This window comes from Saccoglossus kowalevskii, chromosome 9 (genome assembly GCF_978046115.1).
Source record: "Saccoglossus kowalevskii chromosome 9, keSacKowa6.1, whole genome shotgun sequence".
NCBI classification, from domain to species: domain Eukaryota; kingdom Metazoa; phylum Hemichordata; class Enteropneusta; family Harrimaniidae; genus Saccoglossus; species Saccoglossus kowalevskii.
This window is the reverse complement of record NC_140649.1, coordinates 37,110,772-37,124,283: the sequence shown is the minus strand read 5'-3', so window position 1 is coordinate 37,124,283 and position 13,512 is coordinate 37,110,772. Positions and strand designations below refer to the sequence as shown.

Below are 13,512 nucleotides of genomic sequence, written 5' to 3'. Positions count from 1 at the left end.
GTAATAATGTATTATATTACTAACACAATGAGATTTTCGTTATCAGAGGCAAGTATGTAATAATGTATTATACTATTACACAGTGATATTCGTTATCAGAGGCAAGTATGTAATAATGTATTATACTATTACACAGTGATATTCGTTATCAGCGACAAGTATGTAATAATGTATTATATTATTACACAGTGATATCCGTTTTCAGAGGCAAGTATGTAATAATGCATTATATTATTACACAGTGATATTCGTTATCAGAGGCAAGTATGTAATAATGTATTATACTAATACACAGTGATATTCGTTATCAGAGGCAAGTAAGTAATAATGTATTATATTATTACACAGTGATATCAGTTATCAGAGGCAAGTATGTAATAATGTATTATACTATTACACAGTGATATCCGTTATCAGAGGCAAGTATGTAATAATGTATTATACTATTACACAGTGATATTCGTTATCAGAGGCAAGTATGTAATAATGTATTATACTATTACACAGTGATATCCGTTATCAGAGGCAAGTATGTAATAATGTATTATACTAATACACAGTGATATTCGTTATCAGAGGCAAGTATGTAATAATGTATTATACTAATACACAGTGATATTCGTTATCAGAGGCAAGTAAGTAATAATGTATTATACTAATACACAGTGATATTCGTTATCAGAGGCAAGTATGTAATAATGTATTATACTATTACACAGTGATATACGTTATCAGAGGCAAGTATGTAATAATGTATTATACTAATACACAGTGATATCCGTTATCAGAGGCAAGTATGTAATAATGTATTATACTATTACACAGTGGTATCCGTTATCAGAGGCAAGTATGTAATAATGTATTATACTATTACACAGTGATATTCGTTATCAGAGGCAAGTATGTAATAATGTATTATACTATTACACAGTGATATTCGTTATCAGAGGCAAGTATGTAATAATGTATTATACTAATACACAGTGATATTCGTTATCAGAGGCAAGTATGTAATAATGTATTATACTATTACACAGTGGTATCCGTTATCAAAGGCAAGTATGTAATAATGTATTATATTATTACACAGTGGTATCCGTTATCAGAGGCAAGTATGTAATAATGCATTATACTATTACACAGTGATATCCGTTATCAGAGGCAAGTATGTAATAATGTATATTATTACACAGTGATATTTGTTATCAGAGGCAAGTATGTAATAATGTATTATATTATTACACAGTGATATCCGTTATCAGAGGCAAGTATGTAATAATGTATTATACTATTACACAGTGATATTCGTTATCAGAGGCAAGTATGTAATAATGTATTATACTAATACACAGTGATATCTGTTATCAGAGGCAAGTATGTAATAATGTATTATACTATTACACAGTGGTATCCGTTATCAGAGGCAAGTATGTAATAATGTATTATACTATTACACAGTGATATTCGTTATCAGAGGCAAGTATGTAATAATGTATTATATTATACCAGTATATTGATGGTGTTAATCCATTGATTTGATTGGTCCAAACACAAAATTTGCATATGCAATCCATGGTATATTGGCTGATAATGCACGGCTAAACCAAGTGGCCCTGGAACATGAATTGACTACAGGTTTAATACGGAAATACATAAAACCGGTATTATTTGATTTTTAGGGAAATATAGTGGTTGAATTTTGGAAGAATATTAAAAAAAATACTGAATTAAAAACATCTGAAAAGTTATATAACTATAATATTGCTTTTTGTTAATGGTGGGATCCAAGTTGTGAGCGTCGGTCGTTGGGTGATTGTCGTTCGCCACACAAACCTAATTTAACCACCGTCCCTCAACACCGTGAGGTGCCTACACGAACGCCAGAATGCTATGTTCTCAATGTTGTTACTTTGAGATGGATTGCGAACTTCCAACAAAGAAAACATGATCTTTAAGTACAAGATATAATTGAGGGATTTAATGACATAAAAATGCAAAAAACTATGAGTCACAGGCAAAAATGTATGCCACCAATAACAACCGGTGTCCGGTAGCGGCAGCTGACAAAATTGCAGTGCACCCGGGTAATTGCCATCTGTTTCAAAAAACACGGGACAACGCAGGATTCGACGACGATATATGGTATTGTAATTCTCCACCATATGTAAATAAATTACAGGAGATGATGAAGATAATTTCGAAAGCTACAGATTTGTGACGAGTGTTCACCAACCACTGTATTAGAGCGACGGCGTGCAAAGTCTTTCGGCCGGAGTTGAGACAAGGCATATCATGTACGTGTCACAAAAACGATGCGAAAATCCGATCTTACACCATCAAACTTACCCCAGAACAATGACAAAACTTGTCAGTCATACTGTCACAAAACTTTGGTTATACCAAAGGTATCCAGGTCAGATGTTGGAACTGAGGTCGCTGTGCCGGTCGCCGTACATGATACACCGCGTCCCTCCGCGTCTCAAATTTCGGTCGAACCAAGTACCGCTGAACGTCAAATATCCACAGTTACAAGTAGTATGTTGAGTCACAAAACCGGTTTATTTCACAACTGTACTTTCAATGGGCAAATTACAGTCCAAATTGTACAAAAACCGGAATGAAAACGTGGAAAATCCGTTGTTTAAATGACCCAAACTGTACACGACCCTGTATTTCAAATCGCGTTGTGCGTCAGTAAAAGGTCAGAAAGGTCATCCTTTGTTATGCTAATTTGTGTGTTTACGCTGCTCTATTCAACGTGGATATGTTTCATTTTCATGTGGAATAAAAATTAGTTTGTATTCAATTTGAACTGTGTTGCGCATGTAATTTTTGTATGCATTCAGCGTACAACTACATACTATTCTTATAAATATTCATGTTCAAGGGCCATAATAATGATCTTTTAGTAGATGAAAGTAAACTTTTTTTTTACAAGTTTTATCGAATTGTCAATATACTGGTATAATATAATAGCAATAACCCCCGCCGAAGTTGGGTATACCACTTGATATTGCACAATTCACTCCATATATGCACTCGCCTGCGGCTCGTGCATATATGTCGTGAATTGTGCAATATCTCGTGGTATACCCGCCTTCGGCGGGGGTTATTGCTTAATTATACTATTACACAGTGATATTCGTTATCAGAGGCAAGTATGTAATAATGTATTATACTAATACACAGTGATATTCGTTATCAGAGGCAAGTATGTAATAATGTATTATACTATTACACAGTGGTATCCGTTATCAGGGGCAAGTATGTAATAATGTATTATATTATTACACAGTGGTATCCGTTATCAGAGGCAAGTATGTAATAATGCATTATACTATTACACAGTGATATCCGTTATCAGAGGCAAGTATGTAATAATGTATTATATTATTACACAGTGATATTCGTTATCAGAGGCAAGTATGTAATAATGTATTATATTATTACACAGTGATATCCGTTATCAGAGGCAAGTATGTAATAATGTATTATACTATTACACAGTGATATCCGTTATCAGAGGCAAGTATGTAATAATGTATTATACTAATACACAGTGATATTCGTTATCAGAGGCAAGTATGTAATAATGTATTATATTATTACACAGCGATATCCGTTATCAGAGGCAAGTGTGTAATAATGCATTATATTATTACACAGCGATATCCGTTATCAGAGGCAAGTGTGTAATAATGTATTATATTATTACACAGTGATATCCGTTATCAGAGGCAAGTATGTAATAATGCATTATACTATTACACAGTGATATTCGTTATCAGAGGCAAGTATGTAATAATGTATTATATTATTACACAGTGATATCAGTTATCAGAGGCAAGTATGTAATAATGCATTATACTATTACACAGTGATATTCGTTATCAGAGGCAAGTATGTAATAATGTATTATACTATTACACAGCGATATTCGTTATCAGAGACAAGTATGTAATAATGTATTATACTATTACACAGTGATATCCGTTATCAGAGGCAAGTATGTAATAATGCATTATACTATTACACAGTGATATCCGTTATCAGAGGCAAGTATGTAATAATGCATTATACTATTACACAGTGATATCCGTTATCAGAGGCAAGTATGTAATAATGTACTATACTATTACACAGTGATATCCGTTATCAGAGGCAAGTATGTAATAATGCATTATACTATTACACAGTGATATCCGTTATCAGAGGCAAGTATGTAATAATGCATTATACTATTACACAGTGATATCCGTTATCAGAGACAAGTATGTAATAATGTATTATACTATTACACAGTGATATTCGTTATCAGAGGCAAGTATGTAATAATGTATTATATTATTACACAGTGGTATCCGTTATCAGAGGCAAGTATGTAATAATGCATTATATTATTACACAGTGATATCCGTTATCAGAGGCAAGTATGTAATAATGCATTATACTATTACACAGTGATATCCGTTATCAGAGGCAAGTATGTAATAATGTATTATATTACTAACACAATGAGATTTTCGTTATCAGAGGCAAGTATTTAATAATGTATTATACTATTACACAGTGATATTCGTTATCAGAGGCAAGTATGTAATAATGCATTATACTATTACACAGTGATATCCGTTATCAGAGGCAAGTATGTAATAATGCATTATACTATTACACAGTGATATCGTTATCAGAGGCAAGTATGTAATAATGTATTATACTATTACACAACGATATTCGTTATCAGAGGCAAGTATGTAATAATGTATTATACTATTGCACAGTGATATCCGTTATCAGAGACAAGTATGTAATAATATATTATACTATTACACAGTGATATCCGTTATCAGAGGCAAGTATGTAATAATGTATTATACTATTGCACAGTGATATCCGTTATCAGAGACAAGTATGTAATAATGTATTATACTATTACACAGTGATATCCGTTATCAAAGGCAAGTATATAATAATGTATTATACTATTACACAGTGATATCCGTTTTCAGAGGCAAGTATGTAATAATGTATTATATTACTAACACAATAAGATTTTCGTCATCAGAGGCAAGTATTTAATAATGTATTATACTATTACACAGTGATATTCGTTATCAGAGGCAAGTATGTAATAATGTATTATATTATTACACAGTGGTATCCGTTATCAGAGGCAAGTATGTAATAATGCATTATATTATTACACAGTGATATCCGTTATCAGAGGCAAGTATGTAATAATGCATTATACTATTACACAGTGATATCCGTTATCAGAGGCAAGTATGTAATAATGCATTATACTATTACACAGTGATATCGTTATCAGAGGCAAGTATGTAATAATGCATTATACTATTACACAGTGATATCGTTATCAGAGGCAAGTATGTAATAATGTATTATATTATTACACAGTGATATTCGTTATCAGAGGCAAGTATGTAATAATGCATTATACTATTACACAGTGATATCGTTATCAGAGGCAAGTATGTAATAATGTATTATATTACTAACACAATAAGATTTTCGTTATCAGAGGCAAGTATTTAATAATGTATTATACTATTACACAGTGATATTCGTTATCAGAGGCAAGTATGTAATAATGTATTATATTATTACACAGTGATATTCGTTATCAGTGGCAAGTATGTAATAATGCATTATACTATTACACAGTGATATCGTTATCAGAGGCAAGTATGTAATAATGTATTATATTACTAACACAATAAGATTTTCGTTATCAGAGGCAAGTATTTAATAATGTATTATACTATTACACAGTGATATTCGTTATCAGAGGCAAGTATGTAATAATGCATTATACTATTACACAGTGATATCCGTTATCAGAGGCAAGTATGTAATAATGTATTATACTATTACACAGTGATATCCGTTATCAGAGGCAAGTATGTAATAATGCATTATACTATTACACAGTGATATCGTTATCAGAGGCAAGTATGTAATAATGTATTATACTATTACACAGTGATATCGTTATCAGAGGCAAGTATGTAATAATGTATTATACTATTACACAGTGATATCCGTTATCAGAGGCAAGTATGTAATAATGTATTATACTATTACACAGTGATATCGTTATCAGAGGCAAGTATGTAATAATGTATTATACTATTACACAGCGATATTCGTTATCAGAGGCAAGTATGTAATAATGTATTATACTATTACACAGCGATATCGTTATCAGAGGCAAGTATGTAATAATGTATTGTACTAATACACAGTGATATCCGTTATCAGAGGCAAGTATGTAATAATGCATTATACTACTACACAGTGGTCTCTTGATATCAGAGGTATTTATATACCGGTACGTTTATTTTAGTTTGAAGTAGTGTGCGATACGGTGATAACTGTGTTTTTAATTAGTATGTAATAGTTCATTCATATAATACAATAATTCTGTTAATTCCAGTTACAAAAGGCAGTAAATGAAATATTTCAGTCTAGCATAGAAGGAGTTCGGAATTTACAAAACGCCGTTAAATCATCGTTACCGTCTATGCCGAGTGATAGTACCCAACCAGAGTGCTGTCAACTCAACTTAGATGATCTAACATACAGTGAGAGGTTTAACAAAGATGTGAGTGGAGTGTTATTTAGTGTTATACCTACGTTACTAACACTATTTATTTATTTATTTATTTATTTATTTATTTATTTATTTATTTATTTATTTATTTATTTATTTATTTTATTTATTTATTTATTTATTTATTTATTTATTTATTTATTTATTTATTTATTTATTTATTTATTTATTTATTTATTTATTTATGAGTTTATTTATGAGTTTATTTATTTATGAGTTTATTTATTTATGAGTTTATTTATTTATGAGTTTATGAGTTTATTTATGAGTTTATTTATGAGTTTATTTATGAGTTTATTTATGAGTTTATGAGTTTATGAGTTTATTTATGAGTTTATGAGTTTGTTTGCATGGATGGTTCATTAAGTGGTCAACTAATAAAGTTAACTTTATTTATTTAGCGACCAATTTATCTAATTTTTCAAATAATAACTTTCAGATAAACGACAAATATGCTTGTGAAAGAATCTCCCCTATTGCTGCTACCAATCCAAAACGGATGCACGATGACGTCATTGAGGCAATGAACGTGAACTATGTACATTTAGAAAATATTAAATGGCAGCTGTACGGCAATGAAGATGGTGTGACTGCAATATATCCAGCTAATGTGCAAAATCACTGTGATATTTATGATAATAGATACAGGTATGTGGTTCTTATCTATATTTGAAAGCTGTTAGGACTGGCAAATGTAATAGTAATATGTGGTACTTGTCTATCTTTGAAAGCTGTTAGGACTGGCAAATGTAATAGTAATATGTGGTACTTGTCTATATTTGAAAGCTGTTAGGACTGGCAAATGTAATAGTAATATTTGAAAGATGTTAGGACTGGCAAATGTAATAGTAATATGTGGTACTTGTCTATATTTGAAAGCTGTTAGGACTGGCAAATGTAATAGTAATATGTGGTACTTGTCTATATTTGAAAGCTGTTAGAACTGGCAAATGTAATAGTAATATTTGAAAGCTGTTAGGACTGGCAAATGTAATAGTAATATGTGGTACTAGTCTATATTTGAAAGCTGTTAGGACTGGCAAATGTAATAGTAATATGTGGTACTTGTCTATATTAGAAAGCTGTTAGGACTGGCAAATGTAATAGTAATATGTGGTACTTGTCTATATTTGAAAGCTGTTAGGATTGGCAAATGTAATAGTAATATGTGGTACTTGTCTATATTTGAAAGCTGTTAGGATTGGCAAATGTAATAGTAATATGTGGTACTTGTCTATATTTGAAAGCTGTTAGGACTGGCAAATGTAATAGTAATATGTGGTACTTGTCTATATTTGAAAGCTGTTAGGACTGGCAAATGTAATAGTAATATGTGGTACTAGTCTATATTTGAAAGCTGTTAGGACTGGCAAATGTAATAGTAATATGTGATACTAGTCTATATTTGAAAGCTGTTAGGACTGGCAAATGTAATAGTAATATGTGGTACTTGTCTATATTTGAAAGCTGTTAGGACTGGCAAATGTAATAGTAATATGTACTGGTACTTGTCTATATTTGAAAGCTGTTAGGACTGGCAAATGTAATAGTAATATGTGGTACTTGTCTATATTTGAAAGCTGTTAGGACTGGCAAATGTAATAGTAATATGTGGTACTTCTCTATATTTGAAAGCTGTTAGGACTGGCAAATGTAATAGTAATATGTGGTACTTGTCTATATTTGAAAGCTGTTAGGACTGGCAAATGTAATAGTAATATGTGGTACTAGTCTATATTTGAAAGCTGTTAGGATTGGCAAATGTAATAGTAATATGTGGTACTTGTCTATACTTGAAAGCTGTTAGGACTGGCAAATGTAATAGCAATATTTGAAAGCTGTTAGGACTGGCAAATGTAATAGTAATATATGGTACTTGTCTATATTTGAAAGCTGTTAGGATTGGCAAATGTAATAGTAATATGTGGTATTATTCTATATTTGAAAGCTGTTAGGATTGGCAAATGTAATAGTAATATGTGGTACTTGTCTATATTTGAAAGCTGTTAGGACTGGCAAATGTAATAGTAATATGTGGTACTTGTCTATATTTGAAAGCTGTTAGGACTGGCAAATGTAATAGTAATATGTGGTATTAGTCTATATTTGAAAGCTGTTTGGATTGGCAAATGTAATAGTAATATGTGGTACTTGTCTATATTTGAAAGCTGTTAGGACTGGCAAATGTAATAGTAATATGTGGTATTAGTCTATATTTGAAAGCTGTTAGGACTGGCAAATGTAATAGTAATATGTGGTACTTGTCTATATTTGAAAGCTGTTAGGACTGGCAAATGTAATAGTAATATGTGGTACTTGTCTATATTTGAAAGCTGTTAGGACTGGCAAATGTAATAGTAATATGTGGTACTTGTCTCTATTTGAAAGCTGTTAGGATTGGCAAATGTAATAGTAATATGTGGTACTAGTCTATATTTGAAAGCTGTTAGGACTGGCAAATGTAATAGTAATATGTGGTACTTATCTATATTTGAAAGCTGTTAGGACTGGCAAATGTAATAGTAATATGTGGTACTTGTCTATATTTGAAAGCTGTTAGGATTGGCAAATGTAATAGTAATATGTGGTACTTGTCTATATTAGAAAGCTGTTAGGACTGGCAAATGTAATAGTAATATGTGGTACTTGTCTATATTTGAAAGCTGTTAGGATTGGCAAATGTAATAGTAATATGTGGTACTTGTCTATATTTGAAAGCTGTTAGGACTGGCAAATGTAATAGTAATATGTGGTACTTGTCTATATTTGAAAGCTGTTAGGACTGGCAAATGTAATAGTAATATGTGGTACTAGTCTATATTTGAAAGCTGTTAGGACTGGCAAATGTAATAGTAATATGTGGTACTAGTCTATATTTGAATGCTGTTAGGACTGGCAAATGTAATAGTAATATGTGGTACTTGTCTATATTTGAAAGCTGTTAGGACTGGCAAATGTAATAGTAATATGTACTGGTACTTGTCTATATTTGAAAGCTGTTAGGACTGGCAAATGTAATAGTAATATGTGGTACTTGTCTATATTTGAAAGCTGTTAGGACTGGCAAATGTAATAGTAATATGTGGTACTTCTCTATATTTGAAAGCTGTTAGGACTGGCAAATGTAATAGTAATATGTGGTACTTGTCTATATTTGAAAGCTGTTAGGACTGGCAAATGTAATAGTAATATGTGGTACTAGTCTATATTTGAAAGCTGTTAGGATTGGCAAATGTAATAGTAATATGTGGTACTTGTCTATACTTGAAAGCTGTTAGGACTGGCAAATGTAATAGCAATATTTGAAAGCTGTTAGGACTGGCAAATGTAATAGTAATATGTGGTACTTGTCTATATTTGAAAGCTGTTAGGATTGGCAAATGTAATAGTAATATGTGGTACTTGTCTATATTTGAAAGCTGTTAGGATTGGCAAATGTAATAGTAATATGTGGTACTTGTCTATATTTGAAAGCTGTTAGGACTGGCAAATGTAATAGTAATATGTGGTACTAGTCTATATTTGAAAGCTGTTAGGACTGGCAAATGTAATAGTAATATGTGGTACTTGTCTATATTTGAAAGCTGTTAGGACTGGCAAATGTAATAGTAATATGTGGTACTTGTCTATATTTGAAAGCTGTTAGGACTGGCAAATGTAATAGTAATATGTGGTACTTGTCTATATTTGAAAGCTGTTAGGACTGGCAAACGTAATAGTAATATGTGGTACTTGTCTATATTTGAAAGCTGTTAGGACTGGCAAATGTAATAGTAATATGTGGTACTTGTCTATATTTGAAAGCTGTTAGGACTGGCAAATGTAATAGTAATATGTGGTACTAGTCTATATTTGAAAGCTGTTAGGACTGGCAAATGTAATAGTAATATGTGGTACTTATCTATATTTGAAAGCTGTTAGGACTGGCAAATGTAATAGTAATATGTGGTACTTGTCTATATTTGAAAGCTGTTAGGACTGGCAAATGTAATAGTAATATGTGGTACTTGTCTATATTTGAAAGCTGTTAGGACTGGCAAATGTAATAGTAATATGTGGTACTTGTCTATATTTGAAAGCTGTTAGAACTGGCAAATGTAATAGTAATATGTGGTACTAGTCTATATTTGAAAGCTGTTAGGACTGGCAAATGTGGTACTTATCTATATTTGAAAGCTGTTAGGACTGGCAAATGTAATAGTAATATGTGGTACTTGTCTATATTTGAAAGCTGTTAGGACTGGCAAATGTAATAGTAATATGTGGTACTTGTCTATATTTGAAAGCTGTTAGGACTGGCAAATGTAATAGTAATATGTGGTACTTGTCTATATTTGAAAGCTGTTAGGACTGGTAAATGTAATAGTAATATGTGGTACTTGTCTATATTTGAAAGCTGTTAGGACTGGCAAATGTAATAGTAATATGTGGTACTTGTCTATATTTGAAAGCTGTTAGGACTGGTAAATGTAATAGTAATATGTGGTACTTGTCTATATTTGAAAGCTGTTAGGACTGGTAAATGTAATAGTAATATGTGGTACTTATCTATATTTGAAAGCTGTTAGGACTGGCAAATGTAATAGTAATATGTTGTACTAGTCTATATTTGAAAGCTGTTAGGACTGGCAAATGTAATAGTAATATGTGGTACTTGTCTATATTTGAAAGCTGTTAGGACTGGTAAATGTAATAGTAATATGTGGTACTTGTCTATATTTGAAAGCTGTTAGGACTGGCAAATGTAATAGTAATATGTGCTCAGACTGGTCAAGCTTAAACTTCATACATACATTATACATACATTATATCGGACATACAGACATGGATTTGTTTCATGACCCCTTCAAGATGAAATAAAAAAATCACTATTCCGGAACCAGATCAAAGTTGTGTCAAAATGGCCGACTGGCAGCCATTAATTTTTTTAATGAATTCAGTGGCGGATCTAAATTACCGACATGCCTGGACTGATTAATTTAAACTTCACACATACATCATATCAGACAAATCATGTGCTATATCTCTTACATGCCTGGACCAGGTGATATATCTGAATTTCAGATACTCATTAACTAATTTAAATCAAACTTTGTCTGTACAATGGACCATGGAACATGTTATTATGTTTCCTTATTAGATTCAGAATCCTCTGACTGGTCACCATATTGTTTTATAGAATGCTGTAATTCTGTGCATATTATATCAATTTACACTAATGTCATACTGTTACAAGCCATTTTTCGATTGACCATTTTGTTTAACTGATTTTGTTTTGAAAATGAATACAAAATCAGATAATGGTATACCTAGGCACGTCAATGTGTTGTGCATTTTGATGAAATTTGACAAACTGTTGTTCATTTTTGTCTCGCATATATGTTATGCATGCTGGACTGATTGACGTCATAAAAATACTATAACTAAACGGGGACTATGTCATTGACTATTGGTAAATGTAAGATTGTCTATTTCTTATTTTCAGACCATGGTACGTTGAAACCAAGTCACCTAACCCAAAACACGTTATCATAGTGATAGATAATAGTGGTTCTATGGTTACGGATTACAACGATAAGGCTTTAATTGAGTATGCAAAAGAATCGACTATTACAGTATTGAATACTTTGAATCCAAATGACAAGGTGAGAAATGACCACAGATTTATTAATCTACTCAAAATATAGAGTGGTCATGTGTTCGTGTTTTATCATATCTATAAAACAACCAATAATTACAAATGTGGAATTCTGGGCATTTGGTGAACATACTGGCCTTTTAATGTGAATTGCTTGAAGACATAAATGTGTTTTATATAATATATTTATAATTATAAATTTCAATTGACTGTTGAAAACAACTTGATCAATCACAGAGCTGTGACTCTCAAATAAATAACGGGCATTATCATTATATCATTATTATTTTGATAGCAAGAAGGTCTTCCAGGTTAAATGTTAAATATATATTTTAATTTTTGCCGTTGCGCTACTGTGACAGCGAATGACCAATGGGTGCCCGGCAAGCTGTTAATGCCCCTGTATTAAATAATACTGTAAAGGACAGTATATCAAACTGGTAATCGAGTCATCTACTGTTTTTATATTGTTCATTTGTATACATTATATTTTACGTATACGAGTGTATGTACAGAGAATTGGATAATCATAAGTAGCTGAAATATTATCGGTTATTTAACAGTGTGTATTCCAACTCCCAGTGATCATATGTATTTTTCTATTTTTTTTCTGAATCAGGCGCAAGAATCTCTTATTTACATATTGTATTGGATTAATGACTCACGATGTAAATAACATTTGTTTACATAAATCAAACTTATTGTGATTTCAGGTTTCCGTAATTACATTCTCTGATGACGTCACCCTACCTCCAGGAACTGACGGGCGAGGTTGTTTCAGAACAAACTTGGCACAAGCAACACCTCTAAATATTGACCACCTTGAAACTTTTGTGAATTCTGTCCCTACTGCAGGTAATATCCCACATAGTCCAACCAGTTGATAAATGTTTATATTATATTATATTATATTATAGAAAATTAAGCTTAATCTACCTTACGATATATCTGTCTTTAATTCTAGCAATGAAGTGCTACTGTGACGTCTACATGACGTATATTGGTGTGAGCATTTTCATTCAAATCGACAACTCTTGTTTGTGTCATTTATGCAAATTAAGTTGGTCAAGTGCAATAAAAAATACACTATTTTTGGAAGTTCGCCGCAGATAAAAACAATATCAAGGACGCTCCTTATACCCGCTTACATAACAAACATGCTTTCATTAGCGGGTATGACTTACATTTATTTGTTAAGTTTTGTTAAAATTTAAATTAAAAAAGTTTTAACAAACAATTT

At 31.6% G+C, this 13,512-nt stretch overlaps 1 protein-coding gene across 2 annotated transcripts in view; it reads left to right on the top strand.

Moving 5' to 3' along the window:
• The window catches only part of LOC102806361 (VWFA and cache domain-containing protein 1-like), a 61,132-nt gene that overhangs the window by 7,828 nt on the left and 39,792 nt on the right, over nt 1-13,512 (top strand). For both annotated transcript variants that reach the window (XM_085503472.1, XM_085503473.1), the window contains exons 3-6: nt 6,458-6,625; nt 7,074-7,282; nt 12,120-12,279; nt 12,986-13,127. In XM_085503472.1, coding sequence (XP_085359598.1) covers nt 6,458-6,625; nt 7,074-7,282; nt 12,120-12,279; nt 12,986-13,127 — 679 coding nt within the window. The remainder of the gene's footprint in view (nt 1-6,457; nt 6,626-7,073; nt 7,283-12,119; nt 12,280-12,985; nt 13,128-13,512) is intronic.